Here is a 27506-nt window from a genome sequence, read left to right on the forward strand (position 1 = left end):
TTCTTCTTTTGAGAGAAGGAAAGACTATATATTATTGGTTTTCCAGCAAAATTGTCCCTCTCTCTATAGGGCAAAAAAACACATAACCGGAGCATGCATGTTTATATGAGGCGTTGAGGGTGATAGCTGTTGAATATCTCAAGCATACAGTATGCCCAGATTTAATACTACTCATTATTTCATGCAAAGAATATATTGTGCCTGGAAAAGAAGAAATATGCAACTAAACAATTATGAAAGCTCTGTCCAATTGTTAATTTTTATTCATAAGAATGTTTGGGAGATAAAATACTTTTTAAAGTAACTAATTTCTGTATATTTATGAGCACTATATATACATAATCATGCACATCCAGTTCAGTATGTGTTATTATTCCATTACAGCTGTGGCACTATATCTTGCTCACCAGTGGTGGACAATTGAGGACATTATAAGGACAGCAAACTCCTCTCGAGAAGGTCTTCAACAGGTAAGAACTGGTTAATAATGTAAAAATCAATCTATATTTCCCATTTAACCCCTTGAGTGGCGGGTTTCCTACCCCTCTGTCGTGCCCATCAGGGCAGGTTTTTTAAATGGGCCAATCATTTAATTTCAACTAATTTTACAGTCGCATTCCAAGAGCCATAACTTTTTCATTTTTCCATTGACACGGCCATGTGAGGGCTTGTTTTTTGCTGGAGAAGCTGTACTTTTTGATGGCATCATTTTTGGGTATATATAATGTATTGCATAACTTTTGTGAAAAAATTTGTAGGGAGATTAGGGAAAAAAAGTAATACAAGTTAAATCACCCTCCTTTTGCCATATCTATAGTAAAAAAAATCTAAATTATAAAATAAAAATACATATTTGGTATCGCCGCCTCCGTAAATATCTGATCTATCAAAGTAGTGCATTATTTACCCCCACGGTGAACGTAGTCCGAAAAAAAAATAAAGAACGCCAGAAATGCACTTTTTCAGTCACCCTGTCTCCCAGAAAAAATGCAATAAAAAGCGATCAACAAGTCGTATGTATGCTGAAATGCTACCAACGTTAACTACAGGACGTCCCGCAAAAAATGAGCCCTTGGTCAAATATGTCGATGGAAAAATAAAAAAGTTATTGCGCGCAGAAGATGCAGCAGAAAATAATTTTAAAAACTTAAATGTCTTTGAAAAAAAATACAAGTGCTATAGTAAAAAAAGGATACACATTTGGTATCGTAGTATTCGCACCGACCCATAGAATAAAGTTATCAGGTCATTTTTGTTGCAGTTTGTGTGCCGTAAAAACAAAACGCACTGAAGGATAGTGGAATGTCATTTTTCTTTCATTTTACTCCACTTAGTTTTTTGTAAAAGTTTTTCAGTACATTATATGGTACTTTAAATGGCACCATTGAAAAATATAACTCATTCCGCAAAAAACAAGCCCTCATACAGCGACGTCGGTGGATAAATAAAGGAGTTATGATTTTTTAAACGGGGGGAGGAAAAAAAGAAAAGGGGGAAAGAAGAAAAAAAGGGACCGTGTCATTAGGGGTTAAATAATGCACTAACTTCCGTCTCTGGGTCATTACGACGCAGGGATACCACATGTGTAATTTTATTTTTAATTTTTCACAAAGTAAAGGGAGACAAGTGTTTTTAATTTTATTTATTTTATTTTTATAAATAATTTTTTCCTTTTCTTTTTTAACTTTTTTTTAAAATTTTTGTCCCTTTAGGGGACTTCCACAGAGACCCACCAGGACTCCCTGATCACATTCTGGGGGGGGGGGGGGGTCCCATGGTGACAGCCCTTTACATGCTGCTGTCACATAGACTGCAGCATGTAAAGGGTTAACACAGCAGAGGTCAGAAGTTTTCTCTGATCTCTGCTGTAAGAGCAGGTACCTAGCTGTCCTCTCACAGCCAAGCACCAGCTCTCCCTGCAACAGAGACCATCGGCTTGCTTCTGACAAGCCGATGGTCTCTATAGCAACCTGTAAACAAAGGAGGAGATTGCCGGCATATCGGCAATATCTTCCTGCTTCTCAATGTCCTGCTTTGTTCTCTGTGGGACAGTGCAGGCAGAGCACAATGTCACAGCTTGTGGCATTGTGCTCTGCAGCTCCCATAGTGATACATAGCCCGGAAATTTTCCGGGCTATATCGCTATGAGCAGTGGAGCTCGTCCCGGAAAATTTCCAGGCGTGCCACTCAAGGGGTTAAGGGGTTGTCTGGTTATTAGAGGTGATCCTCATTCAGGATCCTTGTCTATTAGCCAAAGTGGAAATTGGTTATAAAAACAACTATCGCTCTGGAGGACCTGGCATGTATAGCCCATTAATGTCAAAAGGAACTTTTTAATGCATGATTTCCCCTATGGTGGCGCTGCAGGGAAAATGAACACATACTGCTGAAATTAGCATCATGTTCCCGTAGATCAATGGAGGTTCCAGCAACAAGATAGCTTGTAATCAATTTTTATTGTGAGGGCCCTTTTAACAGAGAGGGAATTGTTCAATGCAGACAGCCTCATTTACATGATGCATATTTTATAAAAGTCCAATGTAAGGAGACCAGTGTGATCTATCGCAGCTGAAGGGTCCTCTTACAAATTTTGCATTGGGGCACAGGAGCTTCAGGTCACCTTCATGAGTTAAAGGGGTTCACTAGGCAAATTCTATTGATGACATATCCTCAGGATAGTTCATCAATAGTTTATTGCCAGGGACCACTCTGAACCCCAGGTGATCAGCTGATCATTCAGCTGGCTTTTAGTGCAGTGAGGATGGACAAAGTCATCGGTGTTGGAGGCAGAAGGTTCATAGAGGACTTCACTCCCATTAAAATCAATGAATGCTGAACAGCCTATTGCACTCCCGACACTTCCACCTCCAACACCAGGGTCAGATACAGAATTTAATTCAATGGGAGTTAAGCCCTCTATGATGCGACCATCTCTGCTGCACTGATGGCCGATCAGGTGATCACTGGGGATCCTGAGTGGTGGGTCCCTGGCGATTAACTATTGATGTTTTATTCTGAGGATAAGTCATCAATAGAATTTGCCCAGAAAACTCCTTTAATGCAAATGACATAAAATAGCCATGGAGCACCATGAAAAGGTAACTCTAAGTTCATATTTGATGGATTTTGTTTGCAGGTCAGGACTCTTGGAGAAAGAATTGTTCTGTATGTACTAAACCGAATTATATATCGAAAGAAAGAAATGGAGAGGAATGAGGTTCCTTTCCTGTGTCACAGCAGTGCAGACTATGCCAAAATTTTGTGGCGGAAGGGGGAAGCCATTGGATTCTATTCTGTGAAGCCTTCAGGTCAGTATTTTCTTTTTCAAATAGAATACCTTTATACGGGGTGATTCGAAAGAACAGTGATTTATTTATACATGAATTAACATACAACAGCCAGAATGGCATGAAAAGAACCCTTCAAGATTTTAAGGCACTTTACAGATGTTTGATGTGGATGCCGTTGGTGGCAATAGATGACCCAAACAACACATCCGCACTGCAGTGGAATCGATAAGAGGATATGCCAGGATGCGTCTGGGCTGAACTGGACCACCGACTTGACATCTGCTGCGCGACCCAATGGTGCCTATATCGAAAATATAATAAGGTGCAATAAAAACTTGAAGCGTTTTTCCATCTTCTCATGTCATTCTGGTTCTTGTATTCTCAGCTCAGCTCTGCACACACCGAGGCTCTTCCCCACTACTCGAGCGTGTGCTCCCGGCATTACTGAGGAAGAAGCATTGTGTTGCTTAAAAACACACTGCGTTTCTTTAGCTGTTTTTTCCAAATAAAAACTGAGATTTTTATGGCAAACACCTGAATATGTGTATGTTCATCTAAGGGTTGCGCCCTATGTACAGGTTTTTTTTACTTCTTTTTCTTGCGACTTTACATTGCAATTTAGCTTTTATATACCAGACTCGCTCCACTAAATGCGGCAGCTAGGCTACTGCCCATCCACTGCAGAACTAAATTTAAACTCCTCAACCTCACTCACAAAGCTCTGCATGGCGCCGTGCCACCATACATCGCCTCCCTCCTGTCCGTACACCACCCAGCCAGCTAACTCCGATCCGCTAACACACTCAGACTAAACACCCCTCTAATATGAACCTCACATGCTCGCCTCCAGGACTTCACCAGAGCAGTACCCATCCTCTGGAACGCTCTACCCCAAGGCATCCGGACAATTCCCGATGCACGAAATTTCAGACACACCTTAAAAACGCACCTCTTCAGGGAGGCATACCAGATCTCCTGACCTAGTTCCCCACCTCCCACCCCCCCTATGGCTCCCCACACCTTCCACCCTGCCTATCACATATGACCTCCACCCCTGCACCTCCTTACCGCCCCATCCCGTTTGCTTTCTAATAAGTGATTTCCACATGAAATCCCTTACTGCCTGTGTTTCCCTGTGCCTCATCCACCCCACCCTCGTACCTCCTGTACCACCTCACCCCATTTGTTTTAAACTGATTGCATCTCACATTGTAATTATTGTATTGTTTGTATTTCTCCCATGCCTCAAAGCTCTGCGGAATAAGTTGGAGCTATACAAATAAAGATTATTATTATTATTATTATATACCCCAAAATAAGTTATAAAAATTGTACATTTTTCTCCTGCAAAAGAATGTGATGTAGTCATAAAATTAAAATTATGGCTGCCAGAATGTGCTGAGGCCTGTAACATGAAATGACCATACTGTATCTCAGAACAGATATCGATATTGAAAAGAATATTTTCAGAATTTTTCCTGTTAACTATAGGGAAAGTTTTAACTTATTATATGTGCAAAATAGTGTTCTTGGATACAATCATTCATTTTCACATCACCATAATGGACCCGATGTGTCTGTATTAAAGAGAAGGCATACGGAGCTGCTGTTCTGCACTTAGACATAGTCCTAACCTTTTCGTATAATTGAAACCTCTCCATTTGACTGTTTCTTTTAAAGGCTACAGCTTTGTGCACCTTTTTTGTTTAAAACCAACATATTTTTATATGAAAACATTTTTGAAATTGGAATTGGTTACAAATTTTCAACTATTTTTGTCCCACAGTTTTTCTTGCAAAAACTGTCCAGATAAAAAGATTATTTTTATTGGTCCCAATTCACTACAGTGACAATCCCATCAGGTATCACTGCTGTGTGTTTGTAATTACAAGTGCTGACCACTGGGGACTTATCAGTGTAGTGAGCTATGCCCAGTCTCTGTTTGTGAACATTAATGATTTTTTTAATAGCTTTCTCTGCTGCCTCTGCCCATAGTCCTGCTCTTCCCCCTTCAGCCACCTGATCCCCAGGCAGCTGAATCGGGAGGAAGAGCTGTCAAGAAAATAAAAATCATGCTCGGAAAGATGATGAGGCCCAGCTTACAGTGCTTCACCGACATCAGTGCTGCCCACTGGGACTTCTGAGTCTGATTAAGGGACCTTTATATACAAAGGATAAAAAAATCAAGAGATACAATAATCACAGCATGCCCTATTTTTGGGTGATTCTGTTAAAGAATTGCCCATTATTTCCTATGGAAGCCAAAACAAATCGCATCGTACTCGAATGTACATGCGATTTTCTATTTATACTATTACAACAACATATGATTTTCAAACGCTTTAATGGAATGCTGTGCGTTTTTATTGCAAAACACATTGCAATCACAGAAAAAAACAAAACGCTGGCTTACGAGTGTGATATCGGTCCAAGTTTCTCAAACCGATATCATACTCACTTGTATAATGCACTCTTAGGGTGGCTTCACAGGAGTGTGTTTTTGTGCGTACATAGGTGTGCAGGCCTGTGCAAAAACACGCGTGTATGAAGGTCCATACATTACCTTCAATGGAGACGCGGAAATGGAAACAAGGAAAGGAAATGAATTACAGAGCGAGGGACAGCGCAGAGAGGATGTGGCTGAGCCTCGGCAGCTGAAGGAAGGTGAGTATGTTTTTTTTTTAATTTTCAACACCACTTTTCCTTGTTTTTCAGGAAAAGGCTTATATTTAAAGCCCTTCCCTGAAAAACAATTACAGGATGCCGACAGCTGGATTCCCTACTGCTTCTGTCATGTGTAACAGCTGTGGCAGGGAATTCTTTATTCCCCACAGGGATGAAGAATTCCTCTGCTGCGTCTGTCACAGATGTGGCAGGTGCAGCAGGGAAATCTTTTTCCACGCGGGGATGAAGGAAACACGGCAGCGGCAGACAGGTAAGTATTTTTTTTTTACACTAAAATTCTAGTTTTTCAGGGAAGAGCTTATATGTAAAACTCTTCCCTAAAAAAAAAAATTACGGGGTGCCGGCAGACCATTGTCTTTAATGAAGCCGCCAGCAGCAGCCACGGCTCCATTGAAGACAATGTGTGCGTTCCCTATGGTGCACACATGTCCTATCTTTGTAGGCACACGCCTGTAAAGCACGGACATGTGAACACACAATAGGGAATGCATTGGTTCTAATAGAAGTGTGGGACAAAAACAGTTGAAAATTTTTAATTAATTCCAATTGTAAAAGTTTTTTTCATGCAAAAATGCATTGACTTTAAGGAAAAAGATGGTTCAGAGGTGTCCATAAAGTTGAATATGGATGATATGAATCTAATTGAATATGAATCTTTAAATAGAATGCAGAGTCTTTTACAAATTCCCTTCCATTTAATGTATTTTTGTGCTTCATTTCCCAGGAAGTATGTGCACAACATATCTAACACAGAGCTACACCCTCCCAGTTCTGGACACCATGTTTGTTAGGAAGAGATATTGTGGTAAAGATTTTGCATTACAAATGGTTGAAGATTTTGTTGACTGTTTCACAGAAGACTCACTGGGGCTGAGATATCCCCTGTCATCTTTAATGTACACAGGTAACATGCTGCTAATCACTATTTGTTAGTGATTGATTATTAGTTAATTGCTTCATTATTCTGCTTTGTATTTCTTGGTCATTATGTAAAACTACATGGGGTGACTATCACACAAATAATCCCTTGAAACAGCAATAGTTGACCCATGTTAAGGCCCATTTAGACACAACGATTCTCGCTCAAAAGACATCTTTTGAGCGATAATCGTTGTGTGCATTTACACAGCAAGATGATTGCTCAAAATTCGCTCAACCGGCAGTTCGAGTGACTGTTTTGAGCGTTCACTTTGCATAATAGCTAATTAGCTACTTAACAGCTTATTATTGTGTAAATGAAGGCTCACACTGTATACAGAAGATAAGTGGGACTGCAATCTTCTGTATACAGCTGTTCTCTTCTCGGAGCGCTCAGCTGTTATACCCCTGAGTGCTCTGAGCGGGGTATGCAGAAGAGAAGCTCGGCCACTTGCCTTCTGCATACCTGTGATTTGCTCTCCGAGTGGGATACCGGCTGAAGCAATAGTATCAGCAGTATTCCGCTGAGAGCTCAGCACGCGGCCCTGATAAGGCTTATCGCTGACTTTTAGCAAGCTAAAAGTCAGCAATCAGCGAAAAGTGCACGACAGCCGCGCGTTTAGACACAATGATTATCGCTCAAAAGATGGCTTTTTGAGCGAGAATTGTTGTGTCTAAATGGGCCTTTACACACAGTCACTGACAAGACACCGAACAGCATATTGCTCAGTAGTCGCTTGTCACTTCGTTTAGCTCATTAAAATGAAGCAATTAGTGAGTGACCTCTCGTTTAGTGTAAAGGGAAATCTTTCAACTTTATATTGACTGCCTGTTCACAGTGAATGGAGGCGGGCGGTCAGAATGCCTCACCTCTATAGATGAGCGAGTATATTCGCTAAAGGCAATTGCTCGAGCGAGCATTGCCTTTAGCGAGTATCTCCCCCGCTCAAGACAGAAGGTTCGGGTGCCGGCAGTGGATATGGAGCTGCGGGGGAGAGCGGGGCGGAACGGAGGGGAGATCTCTCTCTCCCTCTCCCCCCCCCCCCCCCCCCCGCTCCCTCCTGCTGACTGCCGCTACTCACTGCTCCCCCGCGCCGGCACCCGAACCTTCTGTCTGGAGCGGGGGAGATACTCGCTAAAGGCAATGCTCGCTCGAGCAATTGCCTTTAGCGAGTATACTCGCTCATCTCTACTCACCTCCCAAAAAATAAATAAAAATGGCACAATTGATGTGTTTTTTCACCCTGTCCCATACAAAAACAAAAATTCATAAGTTATACAATGCATTATATGTATCTCTAAATAGTACCAATAAAAATGCCACACAACAAAGAAGCCTCATATGGCTATGTTGATGTAAAAATAAACAGGTTATGGCTTTTGAAAAGTGGAGATGAAGAAATATCTGAAAAATTGCTGCATTCTCAAGTACCAACCAGGCTACGTCCTTAAGGGGTTAAGTATGATCAATGTCGCGTGTGGCACCATATTCATTTTCAGTAGACTGGACAAGACTAATAATCTCAGTGTCATCATGCACTGCCCCTCAGACCCTTCACTAGACAGTAGTTTTGCCAGGAGTATAGTGATCCATTGAGTTACAGTGGCTTCAGGATACAATGTTTTTAGAATGCAATGGACTTTAATTGTTGCCTGTGACTTTATTAAACAATGTTTGTTATTTATGGTACTTAAACACTTCTATAGCATTGATGTGTACAGTTCCTGCTTAGTTTTCCACCATGTGTGTATATATGTGTGTGTGTATATATATATATATATATATATATATATATATATATATATATATATATATATATATATATATAGAATCTCCTTAAACATCTTTGTATTTTAGCCTGCAAGCAGTACTTAGACAAGTACCCTGGAGACCAAGAGTTGCTTTGGGAAGTTGAAGGAGTTGGTCATTGGTTCCAGAGAACTCTTATCACAAGTATTATAAAGAAAGAATCACATTCATTATTTGGTAAAATACATTTCTAACTTAATAAATTGTTGCTTACATCAATGATTATAACTTTGTGATGACATTTTCCATGCATATTAAATAGAATCTGTCACAAAGAAAGACCCTTTTAACACTATACAGCATGTCCCCTACTTACGAATAGGTTCTGTTCCAGGAAGCTGTTTGTAAGTGCATTTTGTTTGTATGTCCGAACAAATGCTTGTATGGAGGGAAATCGTGGGTGGATCCCGCTCCATACAACGTTTGGTGCTGCCTGTTTCTTACAGCCGACACCCGGCTGTAGCAGTTCCAACAAGCCGCGCTGCTCATCGGAACTGTTAATGCTTCAAATGCAACTTTCAGAATTGACTGCAGCATTTAAAGTGTTAACAGTTTTGACGTGCGGCGTGGCTTGTCGGAACTGCTGCTTCCCGGATAAAATTGCGGGACACTGTGCGGTTACCACGGCAGCCGGGGGTCTTCTGAAAGGCTCCAGGGCTGCCTATGCAAAGTGCCTATGAAGCCGTGCCTATGGTACGGCTTGATAGTCTGCCTGTCCGATCGCTGCACAGTATGATGTAATGCCATAGCATTACATCATACTGCAGGACAGGCTTGTTTGTATCTTGCGACGTTCATAACTCGAATGTTCGCAAGTAGGGGACTTACTGTAGTCACATTTCTCATCCTATTTATTCCTGCAGATAAAGAAGTTACCAAAGGCGATGCAGTCCCTCAGTCTAAAGAAGAGCCATTAGGACAGATGCCAGCTGAATCCCAGATAGAAGATTCACATAATTCAAAGGCTGCGCAAAAGGAGGACATTCAGTTAGTGGATAACAAGGACAGAGACACACAGGTGGGAGTATTGTTCTAGATTACCATATTTTACATAAAGTATCCATGTACAGATCTGCCCTGTGGACCTTTCCAAGTTGAATTTGGTCTTCTCCGCGAGGTCCTAAAACCATCACTTAGATAGTCCTAGTGATGTGGCTGCTAATGCCACACTGGGCCGAGGCCTGATGGTGTGAACTGATGTATTTTGAAGGGACTGGTTGGGGTGCAGGCAAAGGTAAGGCAGGCAACAGCCAATAACAAAGTCTAATAAGCAAAGCTGAGGTCAAGGAACACAGAAGTCAGGCAGGTTAGAAAAAGCAGTTTTGCTTTTGGGGCTTTGTCACAATGTTATGGAACCTATTGCTTAGGCATAGGGGATGATGTCTAATATAGTCGGACGTGAGTAATGATTGGAAGGGGACCTAATAGGGCAACACACACTGGCCCTTTAAAAGGGTGCAGGCACCAGGGAACAGACAGCATGATTAGTGCAGCATGCAGCGTGACTGACAGTGGCGCACGATTACAATGCCAGGAGCAGGTGAGCGGGCTGAGCAGCGGCCATGCACCATGACAAAAGTTCTTAGCTGCCTGTGAATGGAAGAGGGGTTTATGATATGCCACCACTGGGGATCTGATAATAAAGGTGGCAAAAATGCAAATACAATAAATGGTCAATTACCTTTCAACAGATTTTACACAAATTAATAGTATAGGCAGATATAAGAAATGTAGTAATATATCTTGTAAACTTCTCACTTGCTCTGAAATGCTGCTAAAATTGGAAGACACAGAACGTAGTAACAGCTCATTGACAAATCAAACTACATGCTGCACGTAAAAGTCTATGGTTAGGGGAAAGGGAGGAGAAGCTGAGTGAGAGAGACTCCCACACATATTACTACAATTAATAGTAAGTGTTTTACAGCTACTGAAATTACATCTACACTGCTCACTACACTTCTATACAATGTCTTCCATGATGCTGCTGCTTCTCTGTACATAAGAGATGCTGATAGCGCAGCAGGATTTCCTCAATATGTGCTGTGTATGGGAGAAATCATGACAGCTAGTCCACACCTACAAGTTCAGAGAAGACTTGAGAATAAGGTAGAGATACAGCCTTCACGTGGGAAAACTAGTGAAAAATTCTGTATATTAGTCATATAATGGTCAGCAACAGTGCTACTCCTCATGTGCACATGTATGGCAGCTTATTCTGAAAAATAATCCAAAAGTTTAGCTACCCTTTAAGTCTCAAATAACAAAAAGGGCTTTAATAGTACAATACATAAACAGTACAGAATAATAGTAAAACATGTAAACTAAGAAAGGAGGATGTGAACTGGTGGAACTAGGATGAAAATTCTTTTCAGTCAAGAAAAGTGACTGATGATGGGTAAGAACAGGAATATCAGTATCCTTACTGGGTTACACTATGTGAAAATATTGTGTATTGTAGTAGGGAGTATATTAGAGATTCAGAGGTCCCAGACCTAAAAAAATAACTGTAAGATATCAGTTCGGTTTTTTACTGCTCTACTGTAACCAAAATAAAAAAATACAACTTTCAAAGTAGACTTGATCCTACCATTTTGTCTATGTGGCATTTATGAAGATGTATGTGTCTCCATAGTTACAGACTACAAGTAAAGCCAGTGTGTAGTCTGATTGTAGGATCTCCACTCCGTCTGCACTTTTTCTTGCTAACCTAATGATAAATCTTGCACAACGTACGTTGGAAAATGTCAACCTTTTGTAGCACATAAATACCTACTGTATATATTGGAGTATAAGCCGAGTTTTTCACCACATTTTTTTGCGCTGAAAAAGCCCCCCTCGGCTTATACTCGAATCAGGGAAGGGTTAAAAAAAACAAAACCTCCATACTTACCTCCTGGCGGTGTGGCAAGCTGCTTGAATTCCTATGTTCCCGGTGGCGGTGCGGAAAGCTGCTTGAATTCTCCCCGCTGTCATCGTCCTCTGTGCTCGGCTTTGTCATCCCCCGCCATCAGGCTGTGATTGGCTATGAATGATCGAGCGCCGGCTGTGATTGGCTGGCGCTCGATGCAATCACAGTGCTTACTTACACAGCTTGAAAGCCGAGCAGGAAGATGACAGTAGGAAGAATTTAGGCTCATCTTTCTGTCCAGCCACTACTCGGACACCTCTGCTCTCTGCCAGTCACTGCACTGGCTGCCCGTCAAATACAGAATACAATTTAAACTCACTACCCTCAAAGCTCTCTACAGCACCGCCCCACCCTATATCGCCTCCCTCATCTCAATTCACCACCCAGCCCGCGCCCTCTGCTCTGCTAACGAAATCAGAATAAGTGCCCCTCTAATTCAAACCTCCCATTCCCGCCTCCAAGACTTCTCCAGAGAAGCACCTGTCCTCTGGAATGTGCTACCAAAAAATATCCAGGTAATCCCTGACACACAAAACTTCAGGCGTGCTCTAAAAACGCAACTCTTCAGGAAGGCATACCACGTCTCCTAAACCAAACCCCTCTAAACTCCGCCTGGTAACATGCTCCTTGTCCTATCGACTGCAGCTCCTGCTAGCTGTAATCAACCAGTATCTGCAGTCATATCGACTCCGCAACTATACGGCCTGACCATTGTCTGTGTGTATAGCATCCCTCACTCTGTACCTCGCCATACTGTACACATCTCCAGCCCCTTTACCTTCTGTATCACCCCACTATGTAGTATGTAAGCTCATTGGGGCAGGACCCTCACTCCTACTGTTTCCATCAATTGATTACTTTATGTAACCCTGGTCTTGTTATATTTCCCCTGTCTTTGTAACTGCTGCGGAATATGTTGGCGCTATATAAATAAAGATTATTATTATTATTATTATTATTAATAAAGCAACTTGCAAGCGGCAAGCTGCTTTAGAATTCTCCCCGCTGTCATCTTCCTGCTTGGCTTTTAAATCCCCCACCATCAGCGCTGTGTAAGTAAGCGCTGTGATTGGATCGATAACTGGCTGTGATTGGCTGGCGCTCTATCCAATCACAGCACTTACTTACACAGCGCTGACAGAGATGACAGAGCCAAGCAGAGAGAACGGCGGGGGATGACAGCGGGGAGAATTCGAACTGCTTGCCGCACAGACACAGATGCCGGCTGGGAGGTGAATATGGAGTTTTTTTTTTTTACCCAGTATATACTCGAGTATAGCTCGGCTTATACTCGAGTCAATAAGTTTTCCCAGTTTTTTGTGCTAAAACTTATTGACTCGGTTTATACTCGGGTCGGCTAATACTTGAGTATATATGGTAATATCAATTTCTGACTCTAGGAAAATCCCTTTAATTAATACAGTGCCTCACTGTGTGGCTATTGCCTGTTTGGTGTGTTTTTATTAATTGCTATACACCAAGAATATCTTCGTAATCCTATTACATTTTACTTTAGATAGAACGAGATGAGGAGAAAGCTGTTACAAATGCTGATGCTGGCACCACTGACGGTAAAGAACTCCTATACTCACAATTATCTGACTCAAATACTAAATGTATGTAAAAAAAGAAGATAATGTGTAATTCATGAAGCATAAAATTAGATAGGAGTAAAATGTGGTAAATTTGCTAACTCTTTTAATTTTCTATGACAGACCCCATATTATATATTTAGCAAAATGGATGCTGTAATGTATATCCATATTTTAGATTCTGACTTGTTATACTGTATGTTGGAAATATGGTTTAATTATAGAAAATAAGTGTCAAGACATGTGATCCAGCAGCTATAGTTTATCTCCAATATGAGCAATTATTCAGATGTGTTAATTACACCTTTATTCCAGGGCATGATATAACACCTGTCTCTACTCGCACAAGAAGCAGTCAGCTGAAGCGGCCAAAGATTGGAAAGAAAGTTGTTGAAGCAATGGAGGAGGAGACCGCTACCGACCGTGACAGTGCATTTAAGAAGTAATGGCGGATTTATGTGTACAACCACTTAATCTCCAACTGTAAATCATTATTTAAAGGGATTATCTGATCTAGAGAAGACATTTTTCAATTCACTTTTCGAAAATTCTGAGTTAATATAAAGCATCTTTGTTTAGGCCAAAATGAGTATCTGTCCTGGAGGACTTTAGATGTGATTGTTCCCAGCAAGAGAAACCAAGTAATCTAGTAGATATGATACCTTTTAATGGCTAACAAAAATCCATGATGTTATAGCGAGCTTGCGAACCTACTCAGGACTCTTCCTCAGGCATAATGGAACATATGTAAAGATGCATTTTATATAAATACATATATCGTATGATCACAGGAAAGGGCACAAACATTGATTAATTTGCGCTTAAAACGAATTCCAGAGCAGGATGAGAAGGCACAGACATGATGTGATTAACAGCACTTAGATTAATATCAGAAAGGGATGACCAGAACAGTAAATACCAAATTAGTGCAGTGAAAATAGATGTGAAAGTTTTATAGTCTCTAAATTGATGTTAGGGAGTCACCACCAGGCCAGCGTGTTACCTCTGCTCTAGGTTTTTCATATTCTCCACTGATGCAAAAAACGCCCTCCGAGATTCATTCCATTTTTGATAGTATCAAAGATGGTTAAAAACTAGTATTCCCAAATTCTTCTGTGACGTTGGGACTTGAAATTGTCTTTAAGAATGATAACTTTAATATGTTACAGAGGTAATTCTGTCTTACTCTCTTTAATTGTGTGGCGATGAGATCTCATCCTCGCTATCAGTTTTTGTCCTGTTTCCCCAACATAAAGGCCCCCAACAGGACATTTACTGCACAGGATCAAATATATAGCATTGGAGGACTTAACATGTCAATGTACACTATCCTACCAAAAGTAATTGGACACCTGAGCAAGAGTCAAAAGTAGTATTTATTTATGTTAATACTTAATGGGGCCTTCTTTCGCCCTTATGATATTGGATACTCTCTGTGACATACTCTCCACTAACATATGGTACACTTCAGCTGGTATTTCCCTCCAATCACTTTGCAAACGTCTGATCAGTTCTCTCAAAGAAGATGAATCAGCAGGTTTACAATGGTGCAAGAAGCATCGTCATTTGAGAGTTGAGCAATGGAAGAATTTCTATGGAGTGACAAATCCTGCTACTCTATTTTGAAATCAGATGGATGTACCTGGGTGTGGAGGAGCCCTGGGGAACATCTTTTTCCCAAGTGTGTTGTGCCAACAGTTAAGTATGGTGGAGGTTTCATTATAGTTTGGGGGTGTTTTATGTGGCCTGGTCTCAGTCCATTGGTTGTAGTGGCAAGAACCATGAACACGGAGGGGTACCTTGACATTCTAGACAATAATGTGCTTCTAAGAATGTGGTAATATTCTGGGAATGGTCAGCAATACTTCCAACAAGATAACATGCCTCGTCACAAATTCAGCGCTATTTTACCTTGTATATGCATGTTCCACGATTGACCTGCCTTGCACAGAGTCCTGACCTGAACCCCACTGAACAACTTTTAGACAAACTCGAACTTTGGGTCAGGAAATATGAACAGCGGTCATCTTCTTACTTGCCTAGGTGTCCAATCACTTTTGGTAGGATAGTCAGTTGAAGTCAATACAACTGCGATGTTTCATCTCTCCTGTGAGGAAGCTAGAACACTGATCACTGTGTGTAAATGCTCCTTCAGAGATTACCTATGCTTCTTCAAATTTGTTTGCGTCCTTTTGTAGTAGAACTGAGTCAGTGAAATGCTATGGTCATTGTGCATTCTGGTATGACCCTGTAGCTTTTTCGGTGGCTTGTTCATTGTGCTGTTTGGTTGCAGACTGGATTCTAAAGAACAGATAGTGGAGAACTTCAAAGAGCTCATTCAGCAGCTTGCAGAAGAAAAGGATGAGTCTGACATGAGCAAGCTACAGATGGAGATCTCAGCCACACCGGTGGAACACATGTTATGTGAGAGCCTGGATGCTCAGAAAGAGGAAAGTAGTGAGAACAAACAGGTACAGAAACCATTTGTGGAATACGTTCTGTAGGCCTCCTGCACACGGGCGGGTCGGACCCCACATACGGGATTCCTGCAGTGGAGTTCAGCCTGGTGTCCAGCCGGTGACCCCAGCTTACCTGTCCGGTGGCTTCTACACATGCTGTGGATGTGCCGGCCTGCACTCCGTTGTACATGTGCAGTAGCCGCCGACACTGGAGGGTGATGCGTATCCCGCGATACTTCCGCAGTGCTCAATGTGGAAGTGCCGCGCGACGGACATCTTCCATTGACTTCAATGGAAGCCGGCCATGTGTAAGCTGCACAAAATCACATCATGCTGCAATTTATTCTTCGTGAGCGTAAAATTGCAATCAATTTCTGCTCGTGGGGATGAAATGGCATTTTGCCATTGAATACTATGGGCTGTATTTGCGGCGGAGTCCAGAGGCGGATACTTACCGTGGACTCCGCAATGCAAATACGCCCGTGTGCAGGAGGCCTTACAAGTACTTTATCAGAGTATCAGTACTTTAATAGTAACTTTAGTTAATACAAGTTCTCCTTTATATATTGTATGCTCTTGTGAAGACTTGTTGCTTTGCTATTGATGACGGTGCTGACAAAGGAAGGAGGCATTGCAGTCATTCACACTGACATTTTTAGGGCTCGCTCTACTCCTTGAGCAGCTGCCTGTTTAGGCGATTTTAAGCGCAGTATAGGTGTGATTTTTTTGCGCACTTATACTGTGCTAAAACCACACTCGTGTGACCAAGGCCTGAGGGTAAAGCTTCATGAGGCAGATGAATTGAAAAATCCACAATTGCAAAAAAACACTAATTGGTACACTTTTTGTTGTGGATTTTATTGTGCAAATGCTGTGGATTTTCACAGATTTCACCCTTTGCTTTGCAGCATAAGAGGACATTCTGCAGATTTCAAATCCACACTGTGCATTTTGTCCTCGCAGTGTGTGGATGAGATTTGTTTATATCTCATCCACCTTACTGCTACTGCAGCGGACTTCCCTTGTGTGGTTGTACGCAGGGTCAGATGAACACTGCTCACAGTACAGAGCAGTTGATTAAGATGGCCCTCCTCCCCCACTGCACTGCCCACCCTTTGCGAAGCCAGACTCCTACTGTACACTGATGAAGCGCAAATACCCTGAAACAGCTGTCTGTACATGGAGTCTGGCTTTGCTTTTAATTCCCAGTCATTGTTACAAGGCTTGTATAAAGGGTCTAACTTTGGCTTGAAGGAATGCTGCCTTCCAATAGGTGCACTGTGGAGGTATTATTCCATCTCCCTTATTTGCATATTACCCAGAAGAGTGTGCATGGCCATTTGAGTCTCCTCACTTACCATCTAGGTTCTCTCCCTAAGGAGAAAAGAGAGCGTTTCTGACCCCTGCTGCACATAGTGTAGTTAGCTGCAGTGATCACAGGTGGCAATGCTCCCTCCCTTTTCTTCTCTATCTGAGTCCAGACCGACACGGTCACATCTCTTGTCTCTGCAGAATTCAACACACAAAGTAAAAAAAGTTAAGATTTCGGGGGAGGTACAAATGACGATGACAAAAATAAGGGCTGCAACAGAAAGGGGTTAAAGGGATACAGTTTTAATATGTAAACCTATGTTGAGAGATGGCATCCATCAGAGGCATGCTGTACATGCATCGAACATACACCTTGTACATCACATCTTGGGATATGTCGCGTTAAAAGAGAAGTCAAGGGAGGACACCGGGCAGTGGCATTTACAGGGTTGAGAGCTGTGATCAGCGTGAACATCAAAGATGTAGCCGAGCTTGCTTAACACAGACAGTGTATGGGGCATGTTGGGAAGGGGTTAATAGAGGTAAGTTTACTGTTATGTTCATTCTGTAATGATGATAGTTTTGTGGGCTCTGTTGTCAACTGCTCTCCTGGCTTTGTTACATAGACACTGTCATGTATTTTTTATGATAGGGGTTTGATAGTAAGGTAAGAATAGTGATGATAATCCCTTATATTTCCATTGTAGGATGCTGAATTAGAGCCAGTGAATGGTGATATCACGAAGGATGTCTTTGAGCCTCAGTTGGTAGATGCGCATGATGTTGCAAGAGAAGCTTTAGATACAGAATCTAATTTGGAACCAGGGGACAGTGCTGGAAAATCTCTCACGACTTTGGTTTCCGTTAGCATGGACCTGGAGAAATCCTTTGAAGACTCATTTCCAGAACAGGTACAAAAGCATTCTTGTGCTTGACTGGTGGAAATTGAAAGTGTTACACTCAGAAGGAATTGATGGAATTTTATGACACGTGGTAGATATGTACAGAGTCATGCCCAGAATAAATTACAGCAAATTGGAATGAATCAGACAGAATTTATTACTGTTCAGTATAGGTTTCAGTAAGAAGTGTGCCCACCATGAGCATCTATATACTCTTGGTCCTTACAGGCATTTAAACAATATGTGTGTTGGATATCTTGTTGTGTATATGGCCGATTTCACATCTGCATCTCCGCCCGGAGCCGTTCATCCGCAGGGATTCCCCTTTCCTGCTCCCGGGATGGAGCAGGAAAGGGGAACCCTTGAGCACTAATGTGAAACCACCCTATGTCTCTTCGTGCATGCATGACTTGTATGGCCAGTTGTTGTACAGTTTGTGGTGGGTGGCCATGTGACATAATGCTTCTACCTATGGTATCCCAGACATGCTCTATTGGGGATTAATCTGGGGACCACGTTGGCCAATCCATGGTCGTGAGACCTAGTAAGACATAGAGAGATTATTAATGCCTAGTAGAGATGAGCGAGCATACTCGCTAAGGGCAATTGCTCGAGTGAGCATTGCCCTTAGCGAGTACCTGCCCGTTCAAGAGAAAAGGTTCGGGTGCCGGCGCGGGGGAGCGGTGAGTTGCGGCAGTCAGAAGGGGGCAGCTCCCTGCCCGCCGTCGGCACCCGAACCTTTTCTCTCGAGCGGGCAGGTACTCGCTAAGGGCAATGCTCGCTCGAGCAATTGCCCTTAGCGAGTGTGCTCGCTCGTCATTAATGCCTAGGCATAAATTAACTATAGGTTACACCATAAACGTGATTACTAGAATGTCCAATCTCTATTCATTGGTGGACAATCATACATCATTGTGAAGTTAAAATCTTCAAGACAGTAGGCAGTAGACAGTAGTAAATATTTTTGTACGACAGCTGTCAGTATTGTGTTAGTAACAGCTGATGTCAGAACAGAAGGTTTATCATATTGGTCTCAGTCAGTTAGTGGATATACTGATAGTATAGTTTATGGTCTAGTACTAGAATATATTTCTTCTCCCTATGTAATTACCACAATAGCATGTATGCACTGATTAGAATAGGATCATTCAGATGTGAGCAATTGAATCACTGAAATATAAATAGATCCTTGATGGTAAGAACACCTAAAGGGTTAATATAGCTGTATTAGGGGTGGACAAATAGCAGCCTTGTATGCTATAGAGTAATAGGAACCAAGAAGGTCTAGTAAAATCTCAATGCAAGGATGCTATATATTTTTTGCCTTGATATATTCAGGTTGATAGAAGCCAGTGCGATAGCTAGTTGTTGTTATACCTTGACTATCTGAATAGCATATAGACTGACCAGCCATCTGGGGCTGAGTATTGCAAGTATAATGCTAGCTAGCTGTCTTAATGCTGTTATAGTTACTAACCAGCGCTGACTAACGGTGACTTCACACGAGCGTGTGTTTGTGCGTACAAAGGTGCATACATATGTGCACACCTCTGTACGCGCAAAACACGCGTGTATGCAGGTGCGCATTGCCTTCAATGGAGCCGCGGCTGCTGCTGGCGGCTCCATTGAAGGCAATGGTCTGCCGGCACCCCGTAATTGTTTTTCAATATAAGCCCTTCCCTGAAAAACAAGGCAAACTAGTGTTAAAAAACCCCACATACTCACCTCCCTTCAGCTGCTGGGGCTCAGCCACGGCCTCTCTGAGCTGTCCCCGACTCTGCAATGCAGTTCTTCGAGTAGCTGGGTAATTAAAATCCCCGCCTGCTGAAAAAGCTGCTTCTGATTGGCTGAGGCACTCAGCCAATCACAGGCAGCTCTCGCTGAATGAATGACCTATAAAACACGGACATGTGAACACACCATAGGGAATGCATTAGTTATAATAGACGTGTGTTTTTCTGCGCATGCACATGCTCATGTGAAGCCACCCTAAATCACTGCCATGTCTAATCTAACTATCAGCTATAGGTTAGCATGAGTAGCATATGGACTGACCATCTAAAGGGAAGCTAATTGCTGCCAGTGAAAAGCTAGCCAGCTTTCTGAATACCATTGAGGCTTGCTGACTAGCACTGACAAATTTCTAACATATCTAATTTCACTGACTATCTACCTATCTGAGCTACAAGCAGGATACCCTTCCTGATGTTTCACCACCTCTGTGGCTTTTTCAAAGGAAGCATGGGCTATTATAGCATTTTTCTGTGCCCACTGAGTAACCACTCTCTGTACTGACATAGCATTACGGTCAGTAGCCCTTCAGGAGATTTTACGATATGATGCCCCCATTTCGAACATGCTAATTATGCAAAAAAGGACCTTCTTACATTACACACTTTACCACTTATAAACTAAAACTATTGCAGCATTTGGCATAACAAAGGCCTCCTGATTTCTAAACTAATAAACGTACTTCATCCTATTTTTAATTATTTTATACAATTTTATTTCATATGGAGAGACTTTGAACCAAGTTTTGTAAGTTTTCTGCAACTCTGAGTGCAACACTTTTATTTTCCAGCAATGTATTTGAACTGTTGCACGTCGGTTCATGTGTTATCCAAGGTGCAGTTGTGATGGAGAATAGTGTGGAAAATCTGTCTAACATGTGGGTACTAGGTTTCAAATCCTTGGTTCACACTACAGCAATTATAATATGGATACATCTGCTATGTGTGGTGCTTGGTTGTTTTTTCAAACGTTATTGTATTTTTATTACTTTCACAGAAGTCACAAATATAGAAAACATTAAACACTTGTGTAGCAAAGCAGAAATAGACAGAAGGCAACAAACATGTTTCACATGAGTAGCCTATATAGCTAAAATTAAACAACTCCATTTTTAAATATTTTTTTGCAGATAAAATCTGTATAAAATGTTCCCTCACTTGATAAAAACGTTACTTTGCAGTCATTTTGAGTTACATGATGTTTACTCCTGTCATGCCCTGAAGAGATAATTGCATGGAAGACGTTGATGGCATATCCCTACTAGATGTCATTAGACTTCATGTCCATGGTTTGCAACCGTGCTCCCAGCCATCAGGCCAAAAATGACACTTTACTCACCTGTCCGGGCGCTGCCGGGCTCTCCTCCGTCGCGGACGGATCTTCTTTCTTCTGCCAGGCGGATGCACTCGGCACGCTGGCAGCATGCTGTGCGCATGCGCCATGCTTTCTTTTTCTTTTTGAATCTCCTTCTCTCCTGCGGATCTGCGGCACAGCCATAATGACAGCTGTGGCTGTGCCGCGGATATAACGGTTTCCATTGACTTCAATGGAAACCGTCCCTGCGGGATCCATAAATAAAATGGAGCATGCAGCGATTTCTTCCCGCGCATGCGATCCGCACGCCGGGGAAAAAAATCACATCCGCATGCATTAAATTGCCCTGGGGATACTAATGCATCCCTATGGGCTTCTAGATCTGCGGATCTCCTGTGCAGGAGACACACACGGATTTTATGATTAAAATTCACCCGTGGACATTGGGCCTAATGTCAAATTGGTGATTGTGTTGTGGCAGTGACCCGCATTGATCACTAGAATGAAGTAGTCGGGCTAGGAAAACATTGTGCCCCTTTGGCTCCATTCAGAGCCAGTGATTGACAGTGAAACTATCAAGAGGTCAGTGGGAGTAGTACTTTCATACCTCTCCTGCACATAGTTTTAGCAGTCGACGGGGGCCATATTAATCAGACCCTAGCTGGTCAGACAGTGGTGACATATTCTGCTAGTCTCTATTTACCAGAAAATTACTGCCAGTACTAGATATTGCTCAGAGGTATCACAAAGAGGAAATCACTGCATCAAATATACACCCCCATAAAAACAGAATTTATTCATTACATTTAAACCCAACTTATCACAAATAATGCAATGATAGCAAATACTTTTTGATGACCATAACCTCAGTAGGCTTAGGGGCCGTTTAGACCTGCCGATTTCCTGTTTGACAAGCGATCGATGTCAAAGTTCGCTCAAGCAGCCTGTTTATACAGACGGATACATCGTTGGGTCATTCACACGAGAAATCATTCAGTCTTTTACATTCACTGTATAAGAGAATGAGAACGACTGAATGATTGGTATTTAGAGCAAAAATCACTGAAGCAGGACGAACGCCAGATGGTCAATTGAATTTGTCACTGTAGGGTTCGGAACTAAAACATAACTTTTATTAAATCTTTATAAAACAGAACTTGATAAACAAGTCTCGAAAAAGACACACACAGAACTAAAAGAAAGTACTCCTTTGACAGGGTTCCCAGAATTACTGTATAGAACGGAATACCCGTATTCCGGGAGAGAAAGTTTAAAGCTATAGATTCTTGTCCAGAGCTTTAAAAGGAGTGGACCATAAATGGTTCAAACAATCAACGATTTGCTACAGAATTACGTAGTATAGCTGTAGCCGGTTACTTAAAGGGTCAACCTAGCTATTGCGTTCAGATGTTTTCAGAACACCGACCACCTAGAAAAGTCCCCGTAACCCTCTAAATAAGGGGTTAACTCGGTGCTTGTGTTCAGAGATTAAGGAACTTCACACATTACCCCAGCCTGGTTTAGTGCACAGGGGTATAAATAAATCCCTATAGGTTGCACTCTAATAAAGACTGAAGGGTACTCTCAGCAGAAAAAAGAAGATCCAGTCCTCTCAGATTTAGTCCACTGGATATAGATGAATCCCTATGTGGCTATATCTGATAAAGAATGAACCATCGATGACCAAGAACGTATTCCAAAATTGATTAATTCCACTCCAAACGGGGAGGGAATAGGTAATCCGTCAATTATATGGAATAGTTTTAAGACGTCGCTTTTAAAAAAGTTACGCGGTTCGACGCGTTTCTGCTACAGTTAAAGTAGCGTCATCAGGAACCTGATGACGCTACACTTAATCATCTTCATTTTCAAGTAAAAGGGCCCCCCGGGAGCTGTTTGTATCAGCAGCTGTTTAAACACACGGCCAGCTGTGTAAACAGCTGCTGATACATTGCATTGATACAATCCATTGATAAATGTGTTTGCTTTACCTCTCCGTGGCTAAACAATGGATTTAAAGTTCACCTTATCTTTCAGTCGAAAGGTGCACGATGCCCGCGTTTACATGTAACGATTATCGCTCATCTTTTGGCTTTTGAATGAATTTAGAGCGATAAATGGGTAAACGGGCCTTAAGAGGACAGCACCACAGTATAAATAAACAAGCAGGGAACCAAGATAAGCTGCACTCAATAGGTAGCATAATGATATGCAACTACTGTAATATAGCAGTAGAGCTCTAATGGGCTATATTTAGAGTTTGTTGAAAGCGTATTTCAAATCTGTTATCCCATATTTCCTATTGAGGGCCACTCGGTGCTGAAAGAATAGGCACTTCCAAAGATTCACATTGGACACCATGCTGGTAGTAAATCTCCCTCTACTGGCTCCAATATCTCTCTATCTACCTAGTTGAGACATTGCCTGAAAAGAGTGTCCCTACTGTACCATGGCTGTCCACTATGGAAAGCCAATAGTACAGGACAAGTTTCCCATGAAAGTAAGTCCCAGGTGGTCCCAACACATTTGCCCCTCTGCTATAGTCCATAGGGTTCATCAGGGGATGAAAATTGACAGTAAATATCCAGACAGCAGCGTACTCTTGTGCATCATAACCCAAGCGGTGTGTGACACCATGATGGCAGACGTGGCTCTATCCAGCCAAGGAAGGCTATTTAAACCCAAGGAACATGTCCACAACAATCGGACACTCCTATAAATGATGCCACTATGTCATCAAATCGCTCGATCTGCGAACACGTCAAGTGATATCAAATGTGCAACTGCGATCACCCATACGTTCACATGGGTAATGAGGACTGCCAAAGTCTCAAGATATATGAGACTGCGATCACGACAGCAAACTACATATCACCCAAGCTCATCGTTAGATCATTCAATATGTGATTGCATATACTGCAGCAATTTCCCACTAGTATCATGAAGTGTGACATTACATTCGCACTAATGCGATCGCAAGCACTTCGGCAAATTTACTCTGTCATTGCGATGTGTCAAATTATATTTGCATCGACACATTTACAATCCATCAAATATTGTACGAGATGCTTGATGGCTTTAAACTCTCTCTACAATTATATATGCCATCAGTGTCAATAGGCATTTTAGGACTTTAATGCCAGACAGCCCTGATATATACCAGGATAGATATTATAGTTACCAATAGAGTCAAACTATAATTCCCTTACAAGGAGTACCCAATGCATATAAAAATGGTGTCAACTCTATTGTAGTCGGGTCATTTTACCTTGACCATCCTAAAAAATTGATAATCCCAGGAACAGGATAATAAATGATCAGGCTATACTGCCAAATTAAAGAAAGGTATTTCACTTAAGTGTCTCTAGATATAGATACTACAAAAAAACATGCAGACGAGAGCTTCATTGAGGTCTAAAGGGTTAACCATCTTCAGTCGGTGAATCCGCTAAGCCTCCTTATGTAAAATGGACTCACCCCCATTACGATAAAGCAGATCTATGTACTTCAATAGGTACAAATCTTAATGCACTACAGTCACCACCATAGTCAATGGAGGCTGAAGGAAATAGCTTCAGAACTATCAGTACATTTTTTCCCGCATATCTCTGTTTACAGGACCCAGATGTGTCGTTCCCTATACACATGTGATGGCTACAACCAATCAGAATACACTGCAGAGGCCTCTGATTGGCTGCAGCAGTCATGTGCGTCTATGGAATGTCCCCACTGCGGTGATGCTGGAAGGGTAAGGTCTGGAGCTAGGTGAGTACAGTGAGAAATAGCTATTGTGAAAGGGGCAGTGCTTTAACTACTGGGTGAATAGGGACTATTATGACTACTGGGGAATGAGTGAGTACTGAGGCAAGGAGGGGGCTACCATAAAACACTAATGTAAACCAAAAACATTGTGCACACAGAGCCTAGGTTCTTTCTTAACATGTTCTATGGCCCTTTATGGGAACTTCTGTCCAGCTTGGAGTTGGTGACACCAATGGCATGTAGGCAAAAATAAATTAGAGACTGTGACAAGGTTTTTCATGTTCAATGAGCACCATCAAGTAAGTTTATTAGCTCATAGGACAGGGACCGCAGAGTGTGAAGGTGTGCTTTTTATACTTATCCATCTCCCCGTTCCATTGTTGTCAGCCCAGAAAGTTGCTACTCAGTGCATTGAGTGGACTCTTTACTGCTTTTCAGAGTGCGCACATATACATTGTCCTTTATGGGTGTGCAGAGATGAGTCTGCTCCGTGCACCAAGCAACAACTTCTTGGGTTAACAGCAAGGGAAAGGGGGGCTGGGTAAGTATAAAACAGCAGCCCCATTGAAATGAATGGAGTGATAGACTCACATGTATGGCCAGTGTTCCATTCAGGGCGGCATTACAGAGATTGGGAGAAGCAACCCTGCAGTGAGAAGCAGGAGGGACACGGGTCCCCTATTCTCAGGATCAGTGGAAGTCCCCCAACAGTCGGACCCCCATCACTCTATCAATTATCTCCTACCAAGTGGATGAATGAAAACAAAAGTCTCTGCAATACCCCTTTAAAAGTCCACACTGCAGGTCAGTTTAATCTGCGGATGTTTTTGGCAATGTGTGGATGAAATGTAAATCGATCTCATCCACTTGGCTTCCTCAGTAATACACTGTGGATTTTTCATGTTGGAAAACATGCTTGTGAACGTATTCTTGACACATCTGTCAGACATGACTCCTGAATATTTTAGGTTACACTTTGGCGTAACTTTTGATTTTTCAGGCCATTCAATGTACTATTGTCCGCTATTAGGAAAGAGGGAAAAGTGATACCATATTGGCGTTTCATAGCTGAGATGGGAAACCACTGCCATGACTACGGGCCACCCGGACGGAGCTTACGGATGGAGCCAAGCGTGTAGCGCAGTACTATTTCTGTAGCTCTCATTGAAGTGATTTGCTTCTATGACTGCTACAGAAACAGCAATGCACCACTGTGACAGGTGCTCAGAACTGAGCTACCAGGTTTTCTTGGGGTGGGAATACCCCTTTAAGATAGATAGATAGATTAGATTAGATTAGATTAGATTAGATAGATAGATTGGATAGATAGATGGATGGATGTAAAAGTAAATGTATAAGGTGTACTACCACTATGAGCCACGTGGTGGCGCTTAAGAAACTACTTGTCTCATCGGACGTGTACGTGACCTGACGTAGGTAACGTGAACGCGTTGCCTCGGCAGCGGTTGCCTGGTAACGGGGGACGCCGTGTACTGACCCTGCTGCTCTCCGGTGTTCCCGTCTTCCGGTGTACAGGCCGTGAGTAGCTCGCCGCCGCCGTTGCACACATGCCGCTCCCGGAGCCCATGTTCTGCTCTCAGCAGATTACCATCCCGCCGGAGCTCCCCGACCTGCTGAAGCAGTTCACCAAGGCAGCGATCCGCACGCAGCCCCCCGACGTGCTGCAGTGGTCAGCCGCGTACTTCAGCAGTCTATCCCGAGGGGAGCCCCTGCCAGTGACCGAGCGGGTGGAGATGCCAGTGGCGACCCAGAAGACAGACACTGGACTGACCCCCGGCCTGCTGAGGGCGCTGCACAGACAGCTGGCATCCAGGGTGACCGTCCCTGTGCAGGAGGTGGAGCAGAAGTGGAAGGATCTGTGCCTACCACAGCAGCAGCTGGACAGCATCCTGCAGCTGGACCACCATGGAGGAGAAGTGGACTGGATGCAGTTCCTGGCTCTGGCCTGCAGTGCTCTGGGGGGCAGCATCACTACAGCTCTCAAGTATGCCTGTGAGATCCTGACGGAGGACCCTGAGGGGGGCGCTGCTCGCATCCCACTACAGACATTTATCTTCCTCTACAAGTACCTGGCCCAGATTGATGGGGACATCTCAGACAGAACCATAGAAGAGGTGATTGGTGCCCTTCAGGAGGAGGCGGGCAAACAAGGGGGCATGATCCAGCCCAGAAACTTCCTCAGTGCCCACCTCTGTCCTAGAAGAGGGCACCTGTTGGTCTCATAGTGACGTGCAATATTGTACCCGCTTATTTACTAATAAAATCAAGAGTGCTTCACAGTATTTCCTGCGCTGTATTCATGTGTGGAGTGCGAACTGATACAAAAATGATACTACATGTTATACATATAGGACACTATGTATGTCACCGGCTCAGGGGTCTTATACAAGCGCATTAGCAAGCACTGATTGCACTGTAGCATGTTGATCAGCAGCATAATAATAGTATGGGACGAATTATCATTAAAGGGGTTGTACCTAGGGGGGTAGTGCGGTCAGGCAGCAGGGAGAGCAAGTAGCATGTTCAGCTGTAGAGGTGTAACTAGTAGAAAGAGGGAGATTGTGATCCCGCTGTCTAGAGCTCTGGTGAGACCACATATGGAATACTATGCTCAGTTCTGGAGACCTTACATACAGAAGTACATTGATAATATAGAACCAGTTCAAAGGCAGGTACAAAAATGGTGCAAGGTCTCTGGTGGAAGTCAGGTGGGTGCTGTGGCCAATCACAGGCAGCAGAA

At 42.7% G+C, this 27506-nt stretch overlaps 2 protein-coding genes across 4 annotated transcripts in view; both read left to right on the top strand.

Moving 5' to 3' along the window:
* FAM169A (family with sequence similarity 169 member A) overlaps nucleotides 1–27506 on the top strand; it is a 92978-nt gene that overhangs the window by 58294 nt on the left and 7178 nt on the right. For all 3 annotated transcript variants that reach the window (XM_066602890.1, XM_066602888.1, XM_066602889.1), the window contains exons 4-12: nucleotides 385–470; nucleotides 3137–3308; nucleotides 6700–6879; nucleotides 8752–8880; nucleotides 9567–9721; nucleotides 13131–13185; nucleotides 13522–13648; nucleotides 15500–15677; nucleotides 17684–17887. In XM_066602890.1, coding sequence (XP_066458987.1) covers nucleotides 385–470; nucleotides 3137–3308; nucleotides 6700–6879; nucleotides 8752–8880; nucleotides 9567–9721; nucleotides 13131–13185; nucleotides 13522–13648; nucleotides 15500–15677; nucleotides 17684–17887 — 1286 coding nt within the window. The remainder of the gene's footprint in view (nucleotides 1–384; nucleotides 471–3136; nucleotides 3309–6699; nucleotides 6880–8751; nucleotides 8881–9566; nucleotides 9722–13130; nucleotides 13186–13521; nucleotides 13649–15499; nucleotides 15678–17683; nucleotides 17888–27506) is intronic.
* Nucleotides 26195–27048, top strand: ROPN1L (rhophilin associated tail protein 1 like). Its single transcript, XM_066602892.1, has one exon. The coding sequence runs from the start codon at nucleotides 26314–26316 to the stop codon at nucleotides 26989–26991; it is 678 nt and encodes a 225-aa protein (XP_066458989.1). The 5' UTR covers nucleotides 26195–26313; the 3' UTR covers nucleotides 26992–27048.

Source organism: Eleutherodactylus coqui, chromosome 5 (assembly GCF_035609145.1).
Source record: "Eleutherodactylus coqui strain aEleCoq1 chromosome 5, aEleCoq1.hap1, whole genome shotgun sequence".
NCBI classification, from domain to species: Eukaryota; Metazoa; Chordata; class Amphibia; order Anura; family Eleutherodactylidae; genus Eleutherodactylus; species Eleutherodactylus coqui.

Bases quoted from the DNA above. Each gene is read 5' to 3' on its own strand.
- ROPN1L (XM_066602892.1), top strand. From the start codon at position 26,314: ATGCCGCTCCCGGAGCCCATGTTCTGCTCTCAGCAGATTACCATCCCG.